Raw genomic sequence first — 21,969 nt, 5'->3', positions numbered from 1 at the left:
ATTTTCAGCGGTTGCGTGCCCTTGTACGCATTCTTCTTTCCTAAATCTACAAGGCAAAATTTTATAAGAAAAAAAGGCGATTTTAAGGTAAGCAATACAGATTTCATATTACTGTCTTTACCTGTTCTGCAGAGATTGTTGTCACGCTGAGTGGTCGTGGTCAGCAGCAGCAGCAACAGCAGCGGCATCTTTCTTGTCTCGTGTTTTCAGATCCAGTTAAAAAAAAAAACCCGTATGTCTGATCAGAAACATATATGGAACAAAAATGTAGATCAAGCCACGAGAACAGTTTGAGTTTTATTTTGCCATCACCCCTGTACAGCAGTACAGCAGCAGGTAGGTCTATGCCACTCAGAGGACTGAAACATGTTAAAACATCAATGTGTGACCATGAAACACATTTCATCTTTGATATTTCTTCAGTTAGAAAACAAACAAACAAACAAAAGATCCACTGCTTACAGCAACTTGTCTGGATTATTTTTGAGAAACCATCTTGGTTTATTTTGAGGTAATCCAAGCTTGTCTGATTTGCAAGGGAGGCTCTGGGGTAAAAAAGTGAAGACTTGGTCCCTATTGAACAGCTGTTACTTTGCTGTCTGGGCATTGTATTGAAGCAGAGCACAGGTCTGGTATAGCTCCTTTTGGGGTTTTGATTTGATTAATTTTAACTTAAAGATACGAAATATAAAAGCTGAAACTGAAAAAAAGTGCAGAAAATACATAGGGTGATTCACTAGTTGTTTACATTTCACTGAGCTCTGGCCCTATCAGATTTATTATAATGGCAATTTGAAAATGAACACAGACGTGAATGTTTTACAGTGGCTCTTTAAATTGAGTTCACTTAAAACAGTCCCTTCCTTTAAAGGAAAGGTCTGTGAAATTATGGAGTAAAGCAGGTTTTGCAAGTTTTTGCACTTTTCCCACTGTAAGAAATCAAAGGTTTTAGTGTTTCTAAACTGCTGGGTTCTTGTCTTTGTTTAGATGGGATACATGACAGTAGAAGACCAGAGCTCCACCCTGCTCCACCTAAAGAGATCCCCGGGGATCCGTTCATGGTCTCTTCTTGTTGGTAAGTTTGTTTTTTGTGCAAATGTTGTTCCCATACTCAAATATGACATGCGCTCTCACACTTCAGTGATGGAATATTCCCTTGAACTGCTCCAAAACCATAAGCCTCTTATTTTCACTGCAGGTATAGCATCTGTTGGCTTAACAGCTGCATATTACAGCTCAGGTATGCAAGCTAAAATTTATATGATATGTCATCTTAACTTCCAACACTTGAGTACAGCTTTCTTTTCTTTCCTTGTGTTGCGTCGATCCCGCAGACAGCATCCCGTGGAAGCTCTTCTACGTGGCCGGCTGTCTGTTTGTGGCCATGCAGAACATGGAGGAATGGGAGGAGGCTGTGTTTGATAAAACCAAGAACCTGATTGAGCTTAAGACCTTCAGTTTATACACTTTAGTCCTGACTCTGTGGAGGAAGGGCCAAGAAAAAGGTGAGTAAAACCACAGAGGGGGCTGGTCACTACAGCTCCATTAGTGAGCTGAGAGGCCACAGTAATGGATCTTACCATTGTGTTTTTTCTCTCCATCTCCCAGTTGTGCTGGATCTGGACCAGCTGTGCGATATCTGCGTACAGGAGGAAAGGGTGCGTTATTTGGGAAAAGGTTATCTGCTGATGCTGAAGCTGGCTGCAGGCTTCTCCTACCCCCTCACTCAGAGTGCCACGCTCGGGGGACGCAGGTAGGTCACCGGCAGTTGACAGTTCAGCACAGGATCTGATTTAGTATGAAGTTGTTGCTAGATGAAAGATAAAATAGAGGTTTGATGTTCAGATTTTCAGTATATTAACCCCATAAAATTAAAACTTGCAGTTAATACATGTTTAGCTACCAGTTTATTAGAGGGCTCGCAGCTAAAACACAACAACTGTATAAGAGATCCTTCCTGCATTGATTTATTTTGTGGCCAATCTAGAGGCTAGAATTTATGTTGCTGTTAAACTGTGCTGACAGATAGATGTTTGTTATTCAGCCTGCCCTCATCAATAAATAAATCAATAGCTCTCTTACACAGTTCAAACAAAAACCAAAGAACACAGAATTGACTCCAAAACAGTTCTGTTAGATTTTAATTATTTTAGCTAAGAAACCACCAAGTAGATGTGTGTGCCAAGTGTTATATAAACATTAAATGAGTCGCCTGTCTTCACCGTTTAAATCGGTTCAAATCAATTCAAATCAATTATATCTCTACAGCGCCAAATCACAACAATGGTCGCCTCAAGGCGCTTTATATTTTAAAGTAAAGACCCTATAATGACACTGAGAAAACCCCAACAATCACATGACCCCCTATGAGCAGGCACTTGACGACAGTGGGAAGGAAAAACTCCTTTATAACAGAAAGAAACCTGCAGCAGAACCAGGCTCAGCCATCTGCCACGTCCGGTTGGTGGTGAGGTGTGGGAGACAGGACAGAAAAGACACACTGTTTGCTTTCTGGTGTTCACTTTAAGATTGCTAACAGGAATTATTGTTGCATGCTAATTAGCTATCGAGATGTGATGGCTAATAATACCCTGCACAAAAAGTACCACAGCACTTTGATTACTACGATTTGAGATGAACATTTATTCATGAATACACTGTATTAATATTTGGATTTATTTGGATCTGTTTTCTGCACTCCGGTTACTCCTCAGTGATGTGGAGGCAGTGGCTGCTCTGCTCAAGCGCTTCCTGGCACTGGAGGAACTGCAGAAACGTCGGCAGCAGGAGTATGAGGCTGAGTACGGGGACGCAGAGGATGAAGATTCTCTAGACAATAGCACCGACTCAGATGAAGCAGACAAGCTGTGATCTGTCTGAAGTGTAGTGTTACTCTAATGTAAGGGAGATTTAATTAGGGGCAGTGCAGCAATGCAGAGCCATTACAGAGGGTGAGGTTTGTGCAAGGCCCTTAATATATAGCAAACTCTAAGCATGTGCATGCATGTGGAACAGCAGGGAAAATAACCCTTAGTTTCTACTTACAGTCTTCCTTGTTTGTATTTTTACTGGTAATAATTCAGTTATATGTTGTCCTGCAAATGTTCACAATTTAGGAAATCTTGGAATAGACCTTTTTATTTCCCTTTTGTTACATTCTAAGTGGAGTCTTCTTTAAGCGAGTATTATTTCATCATCTTTGAGCTAATTACTGTTTGAGAGCACACTTCAGATTACAGATTTCCCGTGCCTTCCTACTGAATTTGAGTGTTTGTGTATGCGAGCCTCAGGAAAGTGCTTTTCCCACAGTTTTCTGGACCACCCCGCTCATAATTGTCTTTTTGCGTGTTTATTTGAACCCAGTAGACAATCCAGATGAATGCATGTGTAAACTGTAATTGAGCATGAAGGATCTTCTGAGCTTAGTCAAGAGTGAATTATGTGTCAAATGCTTTGACGTCATGCTTGTCTATCTTGTAACCTTTACCTGTTGTTGTTTTTTTTTAAAGTGAACCAAAGACTGTATCTCAGGAAAAGACTTTTGTGCTTTTGTCAAACTTTGTCTCATTCCAAGTTCAAATGTGTGCTGCTTTAAGGGAATAAACACTTTGTTTTTTTTAAACTAGGGTTTGATTTTTATTGTCATTGTTACATGTAGCTCCATTTACATATAGCAGTTTACTCTCACATAAGCGTAGAACCCTATATAAAATCACTCCTTTGAACTTTAGTGCCAGTGTGTGGCAGAAATTAGGAAGGCTTTATGTGAATTAATCAGCAATGTCAAAGACGGAAAAGTGATTCTATGGCACCATCTCCTTCAAACAGGCTGCAACATCCTCTGTTATCCTCTGAAGAGGAGCTGTTACAGGGCTGACGTGTTCCTCTATCCACTCCTGGACTGTTGAATCTGGGTAGAGACTGGCCATCTCCTCTCTCACTGCCTCCACCTTCTGCTGTAATGTAGCCAAATACCTGCAATGTGACCGGAAGAGAGTTTAAAGCCATACAGACTAAGGTTAAGACTTATCACGATGCTAGCTCACAGGCTGAGCTAAGTGCTAAAATGATTTAAATAACTGTTCTATTCTGCACATGCTTAGCACATATAAATGGAACCACAAAATATGAGTTTCATGGCAGCACTTACTTACAGGGGCCCTTTTTAACTATAGCCCGAAAACAAGTAACTTGTAGAGGTAAAACAAATTTTCTGTCTGTTTCCTTTGTGATTTCTGAAGAAGATATCAGTAAAGCAGATGTAGTTTCATCTCTAGGTTTTTCTCACAGAGCTGTAACTGCTGTAAAACATATTCGTTCTTGCATTAAGGACTTCAAGCCTATCTGGCACCACAGCAAGCTCCTTTTTGTACATGTTTTTCCCAACATCTGTTGCATTTATTATCAGGAAACTGGTGCCATTAAGCCAGTCCTGTTAGATTTTATGGGTAAAAAAGCATCATAAGGACATTAGAATTGCGTCACTTCATATCTTCTGAGCATCCCTTTGAGAATTTCAGGAAATAAAGACATTCTCTGTAGACTTGCTCTGGTAACTAGTTACCTAGAAAGGTGTGTTGCTACCACTGTCACACAAAATCATGTCAGACATGATCCCTCTATGGTTTATTGACAGCATAAAAGATGCTCCAAACTTCTGGGTCTGAAAAGTGAAGCTATTGTGAAGTGCCCTAAACCTGAATTCTTCTCATTGGTCACCATGGAGCGATCCCATTAGCTGCACAGAGTCTACGAAAAATCACTCTTGGCTCTGACCTCAGCATACATGTAGGATTACAAAGTGCTTGTTGGCCAAACAGGGTCACACCACTTCTTCATTTTGGCTTAGCTTTTGTTAAATATCATGACACATATATCATATAGTTTAATTGAGGTTCTAGTTGCCTAATTTTAAGGATTTTTAAATATATCCTGTACATGCTGTACTTTCTTTTTACTATGACTGCATATTCTGTGTATTTTTAATTTTCCACATTTTGGTAAAACATAAGGAAGGTATGCTCACAGGGATGCTTGGTTGTGAATCTGCATGGTGATTAGCGGGGTAACAGTTTTCCTCTGCCGCTGGTATGGGCTAAACCATCCTCTCACAAACCTGCAGAAACACAAGCATACAGTTAAATCTCTACACTGGAAAAAAATAACTCTCGACAAATCTCTAATAAAAATTTATTTGGCACCTGTTAGCTTCACATTTCTAAGTTATACATAGCACTAATGTTAGCTTGTTAGCTAAAAGCGGGCTCTAACTAAAGTTAAATTAAAAAAAGATCAAACGAAGAATGAAAAAATTGTAGTATAACCTTTAAAGCTAATTGTCCAAAACCTAAAATGTAAAAATGAAATTTGTTTTACGATGGCTTCATATTTAGACTTCATTTTATAAACTTAGCAGCATAGCTTACCTCACTGCTAACAGGTAGCCCGTGCACTATACCAAACACTATACCTAACATATCTGGCTGTCTTGTAGTAATTGCCAAAATAGCAACACATATAAATATTTTTAATAACATTTTTAGAATGTTTTAAAATCTGTCTAAAGACTTAATCCATTCCCACATCTCACTGAAACTGTTGTTCAATAACGACATGACTGACTAAATTTTAGTTCATGTTCGCAGCACACAAATATCCTTAATAAAGTGGTACACTGTGCACAAATCATAGATGCTAGCCTACAGACATGAGGCTGAATTGGCATTCAATTCCATTTAAATAATTTCCCCCAGGGATCAATAAAGTATTCTGATTCTGATTCTGATTAAATGAAATGTTATGATCATTTCCCATAACTTACATGCTGTTTTCAAAAAATCTTATATCTTCTGAATTGAGGAGTGCATTGAGCTCCACGATTAACTCAGCCAGCCTCCTTCCTGGGAACACTGTGTCAGCTACACATGTCCTGAGGACCGTGGGGAATAAAATCCTGTTAGCTTGGAGATGCATACATAGATACAGTGATGGTGTTGTTTATTACAACGGTGTTAAATCTCACATTCCCATGGTCTCCACCTCCACTGATGAGATCCCCAGCTTCCCGGTTACTTTGCTCTGGGCCTCAGCACTGAACTGTCCGTGAAGGAGAGTCTGGAGACAGACTGCTAGTGATGGAATAGCCACTGGGATCAGCTCACACAGCACTGACAGATGGTCATACCTGATGAAGGGTAAATGATGGCCCACATAAACATCTTATTTTCCTTTTACTCCGTGGAGAATGTCCTCTGCTTCTTACCTTTGCCAGCCTGTGATGGCAATACCCTTTATATTTACAGCAGGAGACAAAGAAGCAGCCACCTTCAGCCACTGCAGGTGATTATCCAGGTGTCTCTGCGTGCTGGTCACACAGGTGTAAACACTGGTGGAGCCTTTAAAGGAGCTGGCTGCCCAAAGATCTGCCATACCGGCACTACAGTACTTCTCCAGCAGAGACACTGAAAAACATAGTTTGAGAATATTCAGTGTTTATTCTACTTACAAATGTAACTTAATGAATAAAGCGGATATATAGGTTGAATTTTTCCCAAGTCTTTAAAATGTAAAAATGGCCATTCAGAATTTCAACTTAAATTAGTAAAACAAGCTCAGTCAATTTAAGATAACATGTTGAATCATCATTAGGTCACATATTTTTGGTTGTATTTACTCTGTTCATTTTTACCCCTCATTGATATCAAGTTCTTAAAGCTTCTGCATTTGAAAACATTCTGTACTAGCAAAAAGAAAACTTACAGAAGGTGAATTATTAGCCTGAAGTCAATAGTTTTGCAGTGCACTGTTTGATAATGTACATCTGTGTACTTTACCTACCAGTTTGGGACACATCCAGGTTTGGGGTGTAGTCCCACAACATAGGCTGGACGAGTCCCACTAAACCACTGGCTTCCATATGGATTAAAAAAAACAGTAATTAAGAATATTTTATCATAAATAAATACAAATCATTTATACTGTACAGTTTTAGCACAAGAGTCTGAAATGTTTTTTTGTACTAACTTTATTGCAAAGTGGTTTTAGACAGTATTTAGACCCGTACACGTACAAGAACTTCAAACTACCCTGAATATCACCTCACCTTTCAGTGTGTCCAGGCTCATGCCTCTCATCATATCATCCCACATTATGATGGTCATATGAGGCCACGCCTCCTTGACAGCCCTGGCCACCTTGGTCACATGACTTAAGAACAGTTGCTCCACTGTACGCCCAGGTGAAGCCAGCCACAACTTGGACTCCTCGCCCTCACCCAGCATGTACACCTTGAGGACGCGAAGACGAATGTAAGAGATTCAGTTATACATAAACAACTGGTTCCCCCCTGAAGACTGACCCCTCACCTCATCTGCTCCAATGTGGAGCGTGCTGAGCCCCGGATGCAACTCCACTACCTGCCTCAGCATCTCCATCACCACCTTCACCCCCTCCTCTCTGTGGGGGTTCAGGGTTCCCACGCAGTGTGCCACCTCTCTTAGGTGCCACATGGATCGGTGCTTTAACACAAACTATGACAGAGATGAGATGAGCGCAGGGGCGACACAGAACTCCCATCTTAAAATTGAGCCACATGCGACACACCTCACCTCCATGTGACCAAATGTCTGCACGAGTGGGATCACCTCCATCCCCTTGGATCTGGCGAATTCCTGCATAGACAGCACCTCATCTCGGCTGAAAGTACAGCACGCAAAAATCAGACAGTCTGATAAACCAAAGCATTTCTACAGCAAGTCTGCACTTAAAATATCTCTATCAAACACAGGGAGGGTTATGATTTTATTAGAGGATCTTTTATTGTGAAAAGAGATTAAAAATCCACACACAGTGAAAACTATTTAAGAAGCACTAGATCCCCAAACTGCACCTGTAAGCAGGTTGTGCTGTTGCCTGGAGCAGCTTCAGCTCCCCATCATAAGGAAACACATCCTCATACTCCACCAGCAGGCCATCCACTCCCAGTTGAGAGAAGAGCTCGATCAGCTGAGGATGTTAGCACACATGGGGAACTAAAAAGTGACAGAGCTGTAAATACTGTTCATGTTGCAGCAAGACCCGAGTGGAAGCTTACCCTGTGCAGGTATTCAACTCGTGGAGGAGCACCTTTTAAGTCCAGGTGCACCACTTTCTTCCCTTTAGGCCAAGGTGGACAGCTCATTCTGCATGCATACACAGAGCCCCACTCACTTGTACACTTTAATCACAGATGAAATGTTAATATTGTGGCGTAAGCCCGTTCTCTTACTGTTTACTATCAAAATGATGATAACAGCCGAGCTAGCCTAGCTATGTTGTTTTCGCAGCTATGCTCTGTAAGTGCAACTCAAAGAGACCCGAACGTGGTCCAATAGAAAAAAGGCTTTCCCTTCCCCGGAGCCAATAGGATTGGATTATACGGGGCAAGCAGGAAGTAGAGAGTTTCGGGAGCTTGTACAAGCTGTTGGCGGGGTGAGCGGTATGGTTTAGTGGAAGAAGGCAAGAGACTGCGGCCGTGTGTGACTGTATGCGTTTCTAAATGCTACGTAGTAGATGTTTTAAGGTGGAATGGCTCCAGTACGGCAAAGAAACGCGAAGGGTGCGAATGCAGCCGAGATAGAGAAGAAAATTAAAAGGTGAGCTTAAAAAAACAAACAAAAAAACGTGCTAATGTGCTCACCTGTGCACGGCTGTACGGTGTGAAAGGGGAGTGTGTGCCAGTCAGGTGCTGTCACCGTGTTTGACCGCGATGAAACGTCAGCTGGCTAAATGCTAAGCTAATGTTAAAATAACACAGGTATAGAGTGTTCAGGTGAACCAAATACTTTTAAGTTGTGCTTTCCTGTACACAGTTTTCTCATAAGTGAATCAATAATATGCACATAATATTTGCATTTCACATAATTATGCAGTGACATATATTGACTGAGTATTAATGCCCGGTTCAACAATGATCCAGCCCCAACTAAAAACTTCGTCATTAAGCATGTATTATATGTATATGTACACTGCATATATACTGCTTAAAAATAAATTAAGGAACACTTTGAAAACACATTACAACTCACTGGGGGGGGGGGGAAAAATCATGTCATAACACTGATATGGACTGGGTAATGTGTTAGGAGTGAAAGGATGCCAGCTGTTTGATAGAAATGAAAATGATCAACCTACAGAGATCAAAGAAACCCCAAAAAATCTAAGTGGGGAAAAAACACAGCAGGCTAGTTCACTTTGACAAAATTTCATTGCAGGAACACAAAATAGTACTCAGTAGTTTGTGTGGCCCCCCGTGCGCTTGTATGCATGCCTGACATGGTCCTAATGACATGATGAATTGTAACCTGGGAGATCTCGTTCCACATCTGGACCAGGGCATCGCTGAGCTCCTGCACAATCTGAGGTGTGAACTGGCAGCAAGGTTTGGACCAAAGATAACGTCCCAGAGGTGTTCTACTGGATTTAGATCAATAGACCTAAATCCCTCCATGGATTTTCCTCCTCAGACTGTCACTGACCCACCGGTCATTCTGAAAAACGTTACAGGCAGCGTAATGTTTTCCACGGCTTCACCAGAGTCTTTAGGCATGTCACATGGGCTCTGGGGGAACCTGCTCTCATCTGTGGGTTAAGGACCTTCTATGGCTCTGTCTAGAGTTCCTACCTGTCTCCATGCAATTTCCTTCATGCTCTTGAAGCTGTGTGGAATGCAAAACTAGTAAAAAAAAGAAAAAAACAGCCAGAAATAGATGGGATAAGACAGATAAGATGGGGGAAAATGTCAGTGGCCTCTACCTGTAAAACCTGTGGTTCCTCTAATGAACCAGTTGTAACTAATTAACTGTTCAATATCCCAGAATTTTGATGTTATTAGTGTTATTTAGTTTCCACTGATAGATTTCACTACTTCAACTATTTGTTCATCAATTTAAGGCGGTTTTTCATTTATAGCCACATAATTATGTATTTCACTGTTATTTCAAGCTAATATTTCTTTAGCCATGACATTTAATGAAGAATGTCATTTGTTTTGAATTTGCTATGCAGTTTCTGTGCATTAGAAATGGAAACAAGTATGAAACAATACAATCTTGGATTTTCCTATCATACACACAAATGTGGGAATCTTTTTAGAAGTCAAATAATTACTCAGTACATCCCTCTAACTGTTACCTGAGAGAGAAATGGCTTTAGTTCATCTAAACATGTTATGGAAGTTCTCTCAGAATTCAACTTCAGCTAATTATCTGGAGCTTTTCTCTGTCTTGGTCAGAGGTAATGCACTGAGGCAGGGATCGTCATGGCGGGGGTCCCGTTTGCTTGTGGCCTTGCTGCTGGTCGCTTTGTCTGCATGTGGGGCGGCAACGTGGCTGTACATGACCTCTTTGGACAGTGACGTCACAGAAACTCTGGTCAGCCAAGGGGAGCTGGTCGCACCTCAGCCCAGAGTCTACAGCGTCCAGTGCTCTGAAGACTATGACAACTACAAACGCTACCCAGGTAAGGCTCCTGTTCTTACTGCATAATGTCAGCTAATCAGCTGACACTCCTGTGCTGAGTAAACATGGCAGGGTTGAGGCTCTGTCTAGTTAATGAATAACATTTTAATCCAGCAGCACATTTTTGGCTTTAAAATCAAACTGGAACTGTTATTAGTTTTTCACAATTGCTTTTTTTAAGTTTGTCAAATGGTTTGATTTTAAAGTTTCCTCCACTAGATGGCAGCATAGTACAGTATCTCTTGCACATCTCTTTACAAGGCTCTACAAAGCTACAGTGCGTAAGGTGAAGCCCCAAATTTATGTACTTGTACCCAAATATGCTAATTGCGTCCATCGGTGTGTTTGTGGTTTGTATCGCTGCATCTGTGCTCAGGCCTTTATCACGGTAAAAAGAATACAGCTAAGAGTCAACATCCCCCTGTTTTGGAATGAGTGGCAGACTTTTTGGAAATCTGCTGCTGCTTGGATTGTGAGTAATGTGGCAATAAGTGATTTCTTTTATTACTTATAGCACTGATCACTCTATTAAAAAAGAATCTATTATGCTTTTTCTTTATTTTCTGGCATATATCTACTGTTATATGATGAAGTTAAAAACTTTTGTCAACATGTAAGTAATCCCTGTAAGCGAAAACTCGAAATGCTCAGTTTTAGAAAGTTTTTTTTGTTTTCTTTTACGTTTTTCTTTGTATGATGTCAGTGGAAATCTGACCTATTCTAGTTTTTATTTTGACTTTCTTTTAAATTCAGTTTAGCTTCTAGAGTGGATTTTCTAGTTTCACTTCAGTATTTATTGTTGTAACCCTGCTGCTTGGGCAGGCAGAGGACACCTAAGTTTGTGAAGAGGATAGCTGGAGAACGAGGTGACGGAAGAGCTTCAAATCGATACCAAGTTCGAATCTCAGCGACCTCAAGGTCAGAGGTCAAGTTTTGAGGGGTAGTACTGGCAGTTGCTAGTATTTTTATGGTGTTAAGTCCTAGTTTTGTGTTAAGTTTTAGTTTAGGTTTTATTATTAGTTTCAGTATTGTTTTTAAAAAAAATTATTATTCTTCGTAGGGATGAGGAGGAGGAGCCTGATAATGTTTAATCTATTCTAGATACAGAGCCTGCTGTCCTGTCCAGTTGTGTACTAAAGTGGTACTGTACTGGTGTGTTGTAGAACAGAAGTTGAGCATATCATGTGGCACTTTTGAAGAACTGTTAATAATCTGCATTCCCAGAAGTCATGGATAATTGATCGAGGCTTGCATCTGTATTTGTTCTCTCTAAAACATGAGGGCTGCCCACAGCTCAAACTGTGCCTCTCCAGTGCCTAAAGATAATGAAGTGAGAAGCTTTAAGCAAGAAATTATACCAGTCAAGAATCTGGAAGTAAGATTGGACATGTTTTGGCAGTACTGCTTTTATTATTACCCACTTTCCCTGTCTACTGACAATTATTTTTATGCTCCTGTTGTTTTTGAAAACCTCTCCTGGCCGTCCTCTCCTCAGGATGCACCCCTCAGAAGTGTGGCCGTGCTGTCACAGACGGCGTGGTGACGAGGGAGGAGGCTCAGACACTCAGGAGGTAAACAATGTCATTCTGAGAGCGCTGGGTCTCATTTCCCTCCCTTCCCTGCTACCTTTGTGCTTTTCTCCTTCATCATCTTCTGTGTTTTGTGGTGCAGCTGAATTATTCTCTGTGCTTTTGTCTCTGGCACACAGGTTGGCTGAGAGGGGGCTGGCTCTGGCTGGGTCAGAGGGAGGAGTGAGTATATCCCCAAATAATGCTGTTGGAATAACATGACAGTAGGGCTGCCACAAATGATTATTTTGATAGTCGACTAGTCACGATTATTTTTGCGATTAGTCGACTAATCAGATCATCATCCATTGGACGTAAAACGTACAGCTTGATGCACCAGCAGCATCTGCTCTTATATAACTATCATTAGCTTACAGCTTTAAGTGTTTAAGGTCTGTGCTAACTAAAAATAAAGACAAGATGATAGTTTATTAAATTTTAATGAAATTTGCAGATTGTTCGGTGAAGTTTAATAAACTCCTTGCTATCTAAAATATAACGGGATACCGGAGTATATTCTCAAGCATCTCACACTTCTGATAATCAGCTGTCTGCTTGACGTTTATTCAGCTGTGTAAAAACTATAACTTTGATCTCAGCCAAACTGATTTACTCAGGAACAAATAAAATACTAAAAAAGCCAAACAATAACATTTTAAGTTATCTAAGTGACTTATGTATGTTTAACCTGAGTAGCGAAAGACAGCGGTGGGTTTGAAAACGATTTGCTGGGAGTCCGGTGTTCTAACGGCTCCAGTTAGCCTTGCCCCCGGCTCGCTATCGAGCTAGTGGGTAACAGACGTCTCCGAAAACGTCGGAGCGCTTTTGAAAATATGTGGTGTCTTGATAAACTGAGCAGATATTTGAGGTTTACACAGCTACATTCTCGCCTGAAAATATGTTAAACGTTTATTTTGTGACCCAGAAAGAATAATAAGAGTAACATTAAAACTAACTAGCTGCCGCCATTGTTGGAAACTGAGCTGGGCTGCGCTATGAATTCTGGGACAGAGCTACTTCTTCTTCTTCGGGGTTTAACGGCAGCTGGCATCCTTGTACATGCAGTGCTGCCATCTTCTGTTTCAGTCCGTTATTACACTCTTAAATCCTGCTACTTATTCCTGCGTCTTTTGGGATCTTACAAAGCTTCAAACGACGCATCGACTATTAAATCAGTCGTTGACGATTTTGATAGTCGACGTAATCGTGACTAGTCGACTAATCGTGGCAGCCCTACATGACAGTGAAGCAGGGATAACCCGGCTATCTCTGAGACAGCAAGCTTTCAACAAGTGCATTTATACAGGATTAAATGGGTGGTTCGTGTTTTTAATACTAATAAAGCATGAAATATATTAACAAACAGCCTTTGAAATTAAAACTAACATGAGAAATATGGACGTCACTCCAAAACATCCACTCCCACCTTGTTTACTCAGCTTGAGTGTTGATTGTACGTTGCATTAGAGTTTTTGTATCATGGCTGGTATATTTTTATAGCCAGTTTGATATTTACACATGTGTCCTATAACTTGTAATGAGAGTGCATTCATGTGCAGTGTTGTGAAATTCATCCAATCGTGGTAAAGTTTCATTTTATAGACATTTCAGTCTCTTTATAGATACAGAAGTATTAGAGGAAGATGACAGAATCATTTTTTTATTAGTAGTGAAAGAAACTTTACCCAGTTAGTAAGATGGGATCCTCTCATACTGTCATGTTGAAACTGATCTTATCTTATCTTATCTTATCTTATCTTATCTTATCTTATCTTATCTTATCTATCTTATTTAGAAAGAGGGACAATGCATATTAATGAACATTTTAACAAATGCAAATGATTATAGCCTATACCCTTAATTTCCATCTGCAGACCCTCTGGCAGGTTGGTGTTACACACAAGTTAGTAAAAACATACAGATACACTATTTACAGACAAAAAGGACAAAAACAGTGATGACATCATATTAGAACAAACAATGACAAGAAGAGTGGACAGCAGAGGACAATATAGAGAACAATAACGGAAACAGGAAAAATGTAAACATTTGTTTTAAGAGACACATTTTTCTTTCTTTTGCCAGGAAAATGAGAACTGGGCACATGTGCAAATATAGATGGAAATGCAGTTTATAAGGCAAAAACAATTCTTTAAAGCTTAAAAGTCAGTATTTGTTTGACTGCTTTATTGTGGGTTTTGTTGCAAAGCAGCAATCTGCAGAGGGTAAGCTTTAATACAACAAGGTAAATGAGCACTGAGGGTGACTATGAGCAATCTCCCTTCAACTTTGTATTCTACGTCAAAATGATCCCACACTGTTCAGATGATTAATGTATGCATTTGTCTACATCCATCTGGGAGTGTGAGCAGAGCTTTTGAATAACCCATCCGTCTTTAAAAAAAAAAGAAAAAGCTGACAGGGGAACAGAAGGAAATCCAGCTGTTTTTTTTGTTTTTTCTTTAAATAAAAAAATAATTGAATCTGTCATGGGCTGTGTGATATGTAAATGACTCGGTATGTAATGGCTTCTTTTGAGAAAGTCTAAACAGTTTTCTTAAACACCCGGGCACTGTAGTTTTTAGAAAACTAATTGGTATGTGGCACATTTATTAGGAATTAGTGTCTGATGAAGTTTTATCAGCAGTTCTAGGAAGCCTGTTCAACAACAGGAATGTGTATGTGCTGTAGTTATTACATCTGTGTTTTTGTTGGATGTGAATGAAATAATACTCCAGTATGAACCTAGAAAGCACCACTGCTGTAATGGGCCCTCTCAGCACTTGAGGGCAGGCTTGAGCAATAACTAGAGCTTTGGCTCTTTTGCTGTGGAAGATGAAACTGGGACTGCCTGGATGTTCCGGGCACTCTCCAGTAATGCTTTCCGCTCCCCCCAGGCCTGGTCCACAGCCAATAAAGGAGCTGTTTATGGAGTGTTAAGACACTCACATGAACCGAGGGGAAGCCACAGAGAGACTTCTTTGAAAATGACTTATTTTCAGATCAGTGTCCCCGAGGAGTTGATAAGTAATAACAAGTAAAGGGCAGAGGGAGAACGCCACAAAAAGGCCACTGAGGGATCAGTGTTGACCCTTGAAACGGTCACTGTGTCATGCTTGTACCAGTGCACATCAACACTTTGGAATTATTTGTTCAGCTGACTTGTTTTTTGTTGTTATTTGCACACATTCCAGTTTTTTTGTTTGTACCCTGCAGGCCTCCATACTGGACCTGCACTCTGGAGCCTTGTCGATGGGAAAACAGTTTGTTAACATATACAGGTGGGAAAGTACATCAGTTTTTTTATTTGTTCTTCTATAGCTCGACACAGAAACTGTGTAAAAAAAAAAAAACATAGACTGTTCGTTTTTATGAATGGGGAAACTATCCATAGAGGCCAAACTGTGTTACATACCAGGCTGAAAACATTTTAACATGCTGATTTATGGGGACTGACTCAGTTTTGGAACTGCAGATTTTGGCGCTTCTGCATTGGCTTCATTTTACAGCCCTAGACACTCGGTACTTATGTCTACAAGGTTTTTCCAGTTTGTTCCCCAGCAGGAACCGCCTACAACATCATGTGCAGAAATCTAGTCGTAGTATCGAGTTGACAATCAATCTTAATGATGACGGACTCTGTGAGCTGAACTCTCCAGGTTCAGCGACCCGCACGAATCTCATTCATCAGCGCTGGTACAATCAGTTTTCTGCCTCAGTTTCCTTCCGTCGCTCTCTAGTCACATAGCGCAGGTGGCTGACACGAGATCCTCAGGGACCATCTGGCTGACTTTAATCAGGAAACAGTGACGGTGGTACTCCCAGCTCACTTCCCACCCGGTTAGCCTCCCCTCCGCTGGGGACTTCCTCATGCGAAACAGTCAGATGTTCAGAATCTGTTGCGTTTGGACGGTTGGGTGGGAATACCTGTCTGGATAATAGTGCACTGTGCTGTGAAATATTAATTTCTCCTAACAGATCCCATCTCCTCTGCTCTGTTTCCCCCCCTGTCCTCCTCTCTGTGTTTGTGTCTCTGATTGGCTGTGTCTGGACCTGCCTGTGGTTGTGCGGTGGGGATGTGACTGCAGGTATTTTGGGGAACGGCTCAAGGATGTATTCACACAAGAGGATTTCCAGCTTTACAGGTGATGAAGGAACCGTTATTAAAAATCTTTCTGTATATTTTTAGAGTTTAAACCAAAAAGAAACACCTGAATTTTTAAAATGGTTACATACGCAATGTTAGTTGTTAATACATGTCCTGTTTTATTTGCATCGATAAAATACAACTATTACATCATTTAGATGTACACATATTTAGGTTTCGTTGTTCCCAATGTGCACATACAACCTTTCTATTATTAAAAAGTAACATAGAACTAAAATGACTGAACATTGTCACAAACCTTTTGCTAATAGCAGTTTTAGTGCTCGAGCGTTTGTGTAAATATCAGTGCTTGTTGAGCCCTGCAGAGCTTTATTTGGGATATTTCTTAAAAGCTCGAGCAGCGCTGCCTGACGGCGTACCCCGGTCATAAATCATTCTGTTTGAAGAAATAAAGTCAGAGCTTTCAACCTGTCATATTGTGTCTGTTTATCCCCGGTAGAGATGTGCGTGGGCGAATCCAGGAAGTTATCGCTCAGACGTTTGGTTTGGACCCAGCTTTGATGTACCTCACCAAGCCCACCTTCTTCTCCAGGATCAACAGCACGGCAGCCAAGACCCAACATGACGAGTACTGGCACCCGCACATTGATAAGGTAAGGCACAAAAACCGGATCCTCGTCTGTTTTTCAGAACAAGCAAGAAAAACTAAAAGAACCAGTCCGACATTATGTGTTGTTGTCAGCGACGTTACCTTGTTAAGTTTAAAGCCCTCCACAAGGCAGGTTTCATAAGGTAGGCTAATTCATTAATCATTAAATTAACAGAATAAGGAAATAAAAATGAATTTTTACTAATGTTAGTGAGTTATCTCTGTCCATGTCAGTAGTCTGTGCAATAGAGGCAATTAATAAATTATATATTGTGGTAAACACTCACTGGAAACCTCATTAGGTGCATCTGTTCAGCTGCTTATTAATGCAGATATCTAATAAGTCAATCACAAGGCAGTAGCCTAATATATTCAGGCATGTAGACATGGTGACAGCAACATGCTAAAGTTCAAATTGAGCATCGGGATGAGGACGAACGGTGACGTGAGTGACTTGGAACGCGGCATGATTGTGAACTTGTTTGGGTATTTCAGAAACTATTTATGAACTGTGGATTTTTTTCCCAATCAATCATCTCCAGGGATTAAAAATAATTTTTCAAATAAAATAAAATATCCAGTGAGGGAATCCAGTTTGTGACAATGTCTGATGCCAGAGATCAGAGGGGAATGGGCAGACTGATAGGAAGGTAACAGTAACTCAAATAACCACTTGACCTGTGACTTTGACATGTACTGTCAGAATTTGGTAGAAATGACATGAAAGCATGGATCCTTCCTGCTTTCTATCAGTGGTTCAGACTGGTGGTGGTGTAGTGGTGTGGTTGATATTTTCTTGGCACAGCTTTGGTTTGTAATAAGATGATAATGGCTGCAATTACAGCCTCAGGGCCTGAATTATCAAGACTGTTTATAGACGCAAAACTCCGAGCGAATATTAACAGGACAATTTCAGTGCCGGATTGCTGAATTATCGAGATAGCAGCTGATCGCAAAAAAAAGCAAATGGTTTCTTATTGAAGGCTAAAGTCAATTATCTGGCAGAGAGACCCCCATAGAGGATGAAGATCAAGTGAGATTAGAAAACAGTGGCCCCATGGATTTTGTGTCTCCAGTGATTCCATTCAGGTTAGTAAAAGGGTGTATCTCATTATCTTGTTGAACTGAGTGGGAACCTTTTTGCAACATCAAAGCAACAGTGAAAATGATCTCAAGGCCTCTCCACCCACATCTTGTTCTCACTTAAAATGTATTGTAGACTTTTCTGAAATGAACAAAGATCTGAATTTCTGTTAAGCTCAGTTTGTTTGCTACTAGGTCACTTTCAATGAAGAGAAAGTTGTCAGTACTGGAAGACTTTTCCTTTTACCTTTAAGCGAGGTTGCAAACATGTAGTGCCAAGCCCACTCCGGTCTGTATCTGCCATATATGTGATAGTGATGGGAATTCCAGCTCTTTTTAGAGAACCAGCTCTTTTGGTTCGGCGCACTAAAAAGAGCCGGCTCTTTCGGCTCCCAACCGGCTCTTCAGGTTGTTTTGTTGCTTTAATTAATTTTTTATTATTAACAACAATATAAAATTATGCACAAAAGGAATTACTAATGTAAAAAAAAGTGGTTTTATTTATATATGTTTATATATAAATATATACGGTGGCCCCTAGAGTACAAACACGTACAAACTCCAAAAAGCACGTACAAATTCCAAAGCACGTACCCCTAAATAGGGATGGGTATCGAAAACCGGTTCTTGTTGAGAACCGGTTCCCACTGTTTCAATTCCTTGGAATTGTTTGCCATTTTTGCAAACGATTCCCTTATCGATTCCAGTCGCCCCGAATGACGTCACCACGTTGCGGAGCGTCATTTACCTGGCAGGAAACATGGCGCCTAAGCGGCTCAAACGCTCAAAAGTTTGATTACACTTTACGAGAACGGATGACAACAGGGCAACTTGCAATACTTGCAAAGTAGATATTTCATTTAAGGGAGGAAACACTACGAATATGCAAAAGCATTTGCTCACAAAACACGCGATGACCTTAAATGAATGTCGTGTTTTTAATTCCGCTCTGGACTCGTGAATCTCAACCCAGCAGCAGCGGTAACGTTTGCACGTCCTCTCCCGTTAATGCGGCGGATAAATAATCAACTAACAGTGCATATTATGTTAGCGCGATCTGTCTTATTACAAAACCTGCCATTGCTGTGCATTTAGGTGACCATGATGAGAGAGACAGACAGAGTCTGGCTCAGATGCTGGCAGTTCTTGCTGCAGTTTACCATTAGCGTCTCCTTTCAAGCCAGGATAGACGAATGTCACCGAGCAGTGACTAAGTTTTTGGTGTGCGTGCCACACCAGAAACTCCCATTTACCACAGCAGATGCCCCCGATTTTCGGTAAGTGAATGTGTTTAATTGTAGGCAGGGACATTACTGGATATTCTTGTGTAATTGCTACAGACGAATATTTATTTTATTATTTTACATTTACAATTTTTTTTCCTGGGGACCCCGTGACACCCCATTGAAGAGCCGTAGGCTGTGGATCTCTTAAGATGTCACTGTTGGGTTTGTAAGGCCATGTTACTCCTAAATTTCTATCTTGTTCAAAGAGAAGATATAAAACAAAGTTCTAAGCTATTCGACCTTAGTGTTCTCCTTTTTTAAAAAGAATTGATAAGAGAATCGATAAAGAATCGAATCGTTAAACAGAATCGAAAATGGAATCGGAATCGTGAAAGTCTTATCAATACCCATCCCTACCCCCAAACCCAGGTTGATTTTCAGAAAAATCAAAGGATTGATTTTAAGTGTGCCGTATGTTCCCAAAAAACACGGTATTAACGACGGCCCGCTAGCATGCGCTACCAAAAAATGCTTTGTTGCGTATCTGACGGACAAAAAGCTAAACCAGTTCCACACCACACCGATTCTGGTTCATCCGTTTCATTCAACGATTCGCTTTCACCCTTCTCATTCTCCGTCGCCGCCATGCTTTTTCCGCCATGTGCGTATGAAAACAAAGACACTGAGCATGCGCGCTTTACCCATATTCTATCACGATATTTCATTTTCTTATCATTGCCCAACATTATACCGGTATTACCATGAACGGTATGATATGGCCCAGCCGTAACACCTACTAATATTTTTTGATCATCCCTTATACCATCAGTTCAGCAGTTCTAAAACAGCTGCTGTTTCACATTTAGACATGGTTTTACATAGATCATGGCTTCAAATAGGTGACATTGCCATGCAAGGCAGGTTGTTAATTTCCTGTAGCCCATGTCTCTGTTATGTAAACTCTTCACATCCTACATCATTCAGTCATAATTTCTATTCATGAGGTGCAGCTTTAAAGCTCGCTGCTTTAATCTCGCTCTTTCATTTTACACTTTGGTCATTGTCATGACACATTCTCTGCTCTGCGTTTGAAAGAAGACCTTGAGGAAATTTGAGTTAGATGTGTTTTGATAGGAAAAGACCAACAAACTTTTAATGGCTTACAAATTATGTTATTAAGAGTGAAAAATGTGTTAGTACCGGTAAGTAAATTCTGAAAAGAGTTTTCTTATTGGAAGAATTTCTTCTTGTATTTTTTTAATGTGTTACTGAAGAGCTGGTGAAAGAAAAACACTTTAAAATGTAAGAGATGTCCCTGAATGCTGCTTTTGCAATCGTGTTTAAACTGCACGTCAGTCTGAATATTATTCTGTGGTTCTCCTGCTACACGAGGCAGAAACGACATGTTTCTGTTACGTGTTCACTTTGCTTGTGACGATCGTGCTATCTTTCTAAGATTATTCTTGTTTGCTTTCGCTTCATCCTTGGTGTATACTTAACACCTAATGTGAGCCCTGTGGCCATATTAATATTTGCCACCTAATCGTCTCCTGCTGGCCTTTGACAGCTGGTAAAACTTAATCAGAAAGAGCCACTTTTTCCCCTCCATCTGTCTCTGCTGCTATTTTGGGGCTAATTGTCCAACCCAACTCTCATTTAAATGTAAATGGCCCTTGGCTGTCTTGGGTGGTCGATTTTTCTTCCCATCGATCATAGCACTGATACGGTGTCATAGCAGCAGTTGGGGTGTGACAGCACAGAGAGTGTGTTTTATCTCATATCTGGAGTTGTAATGAAATGGAATTGAAGGTGAAGACACGAGTGTCAAGTAGTCTGTTCATTCCTGACCCTTCCTTGACTTTTGCTGGAGTAAAGCTGCACATCAACTTACTAACATGGTAATCACCCTGGATTTACCCTGAAATACAACCGCTCTGATGCACCCACCAAGGATAATTGCACTCTCTTCAGACAATGTTTGCAACTCCACCAAACAAACGTATTGTCACCAAACACTCAGATCTTTTCACAGCCTCAAATAGCACCTGGTCCATTTTTTTTACAAAGGCTGTGTCACACTGTATCACACAAAGATGGCATCTTGCATACACTCATTATTTTACACTGACAATGGGTCAGATGAATGTGTGTCGTGACAAACATATAAAATGGTGCAGTTCTGATCAGCCCCACATCAGTTGAAGGGACATTGTTGTGTGTTTGACTCATCCATGACCCACCAGTGTTCTTAGTTAAGAAGTTTATCTGTTAAGATTGTTTGGTACGTGTAATGCAGTCATTCTGTACCCTTAGTAGGAAAAACAGGCTTAAAGCAGAACGTTTCCACCTCTGTGCTTGACTGTGGACATGGCGTACTTTGGATCCCAACTAGGGAGGATCACAAAGACGAATGTAACAACATTGTCATCCCCTATGTAGCCGTTGTATCGGAAAAAAACTCAGGAGAGTCTTCTCCAAGCATGACATCCCGGTGTACTTCAGGCCAAGCAACGAACTCGGACAAAAACTGGTTCATCCCAAAGACAAAAATCCTAAACACAAACTTAACAATGTGGTGTATGCTGTACAGCATAGCGAGTAATGCCCAGACCTCTACATTGGAGAGACCAAACAGCCGCTTCACAAGCGCATGGCACAACACAGAAGAGCCACCTCCACAGGACAAGACTCAGCAGTCCATCTGCATCTAAAGGACAAAGGTCACTCTTTCGAGGATGCCAATGTTCACATTTTGGACAGAGAGGACAGATGGTTTGAAAGAGGAGTGAAAGAAGCCATCTATGTCCACTGTGAGCGACCATCTTTGAACAGAGGCGGT

The 21,969-nt window shown here is 40.7% G+C and overlaps 3 protein-coding genes across 3 annotated transcripts in view; 2 read left to right on the top strand and 1 right to left on the bottom strand.

Moving 5' to 3' along the window:
- Nucleotides 1–987: 987 nt before the first annotated feature.
- On the top strand, nt 988–3,472 carry cybc1 (cytochrome b-245 chaperone 1). Its single transcript, XM_085360424.1, has 5 exons — nt 988–1,075; nt 1,199–1,240; nt 1,335–1,505; nt 1,609–1,753; nt 2,715–3,472. The coding sequence occupies exons 1-5, from the start codon at nt 988–990 to the stop codon at nt 2,869–2,871; spliced, it is 603 nt and encodes a 200-aa protein (XP_085216550.1). The 3' UTR covers nt 2,872–3,472.
- Nucleotides 3,473–3,633: 161 nt separating this feature from the next.
- On the bottom strand, nt 3,634–8,329 carry hexd (hexosaminidase d). The gene is made up of 11 exons (XM_085360423.1): nt 8,093–8,329; nt 7,889–8,004; nt 7,608–7,695; nt 7,365–7,529; nt 7,103–7,286; nt 6,838–6,909; nt 6,263–6,461; nt 6,023–6,184; nt 5,822–5,929; nt 5,027–5,116; nt 3,634–3,975 (listed from the first exon to the last, which is right to left on the bottom strand). The coding sequence occupies exons 1-11, from the start codon at nt 8,177–8,179 to the stop codon at nt 3,804–3,806; spliced, it is 1,443 nt and encodes a 480-aa protein (XP_085216549.1). The 5' UTR covers nt 8,180–8,329; the 3' UTR covers nt 3,634–3,803.
- A 146-nt stretch (nt 8,330–8,475) lies between these two features.
- The window catches only part of ogfod3 (2-oxoglutarate and iron dependent oxygenase domain containing 3), a 33,073-nt gene continuing 19,579 nt past the window's right edge, over nt 8,476–21,969 (top strand). Inside the window, exons 1-7 of the mRNA XM_085360421.1 lie at nt 8,476–8,633; nt 10,271–10,497; nt 11,992–12,067; nt 12,205–12,247; nt 15,281–15,345; nt 16,153–16,209; nt 16,672–16,825. Of these exons, the coding sequence (XP_085216547.1) occupies nt 8,566–8,633; nt 10,271–10,497; nt 11,992–12,067; nt 12,205–12,247; nt 15,281–15,345; nt 16,153–16,209; nt 16,672–16,825 (690 nt within the window). The 5' untranslated portion in view covers nt 8,476–8,565. The remainder of the gene's footprint in view (nt 8,634–10,270; nt 10,498–11,991; nt 12,068–12,204; nt 12,248–15,280; nt 15,346–16,152; nt 16,210–16,671; nt 16,826–21,969) is intronic.

Source organism: Diplotaxodon limnothrissa, linkage group LG8 (genome assembly GCF_057381915.1).
Source record: "Diplotaxodon limnothrissa isolate DT_005_m linkage group LG8, D_limnothrissa_male_GT1.1, whole genome shotgun sequence".
Lineage (NCBI taxonomy): Eukaryota > Metazoa > Chordata > Actinopteri > Cichliformes > Cichlidae > Diplotaxodon > Diplotaxodon limnothrissa.
Note: the sequence above shows the minus strand (reverse complement) of the source record. Positions and strands in the feature narration are given on the sequence as shown.

What these genes read in the sequence shown, in the direction of transcription:
- hexd (XM_085360423.1), bottom strand. Translation starts at nt 8,179, where the DNA reads ATGAGCTGTCCACCTTGGCCTAAAGGGAAGAAAGTGGTGCACCTGGAC. An exon ending in CCTGGATGTGTCCCAAACTG is followed by an intron (nt 6,462 to 6,837) that starts GTAGGTAAAGTA and finishes TATGTTTTTCAG; the next exon opens with TGTCTCTGCTGGAGAAGTAC. An exon ending in ATTCACAACCAAGCATCCCT is followed by an intron (nt 3,976 to 5,026) that starts GTGAGCATACCT and finishes GTCACATTGCAG; the next exon opens with GTATTTGGCTACATTACAGC.
- cybc1 (XM_085360424.1), top strand. Translation starts at nt 988, where the DNA reads ATGGGATACATGACAGTAGAAGACCAGAGCTCCACCCTGCTCCACCTA. An exon ending in AGCTGCATATTACAGCTCAG is followed by an intron (nt 1,241 to 1,334) that starts GTATGCAAGCTA and finishes TCGATCCCGCAG; the next exon opens with ACAGCATCCCGTGGAAGCTC. An exon ending in GAGGAAGGGCCAAGAAAAAG is followed by an intron (nt 1,506 to 1,608) that starts GTGAGTAAAACC and finishes TCCATCTCCCAG; the next exon opens with TTGTGCTGGATCTGGACCAG.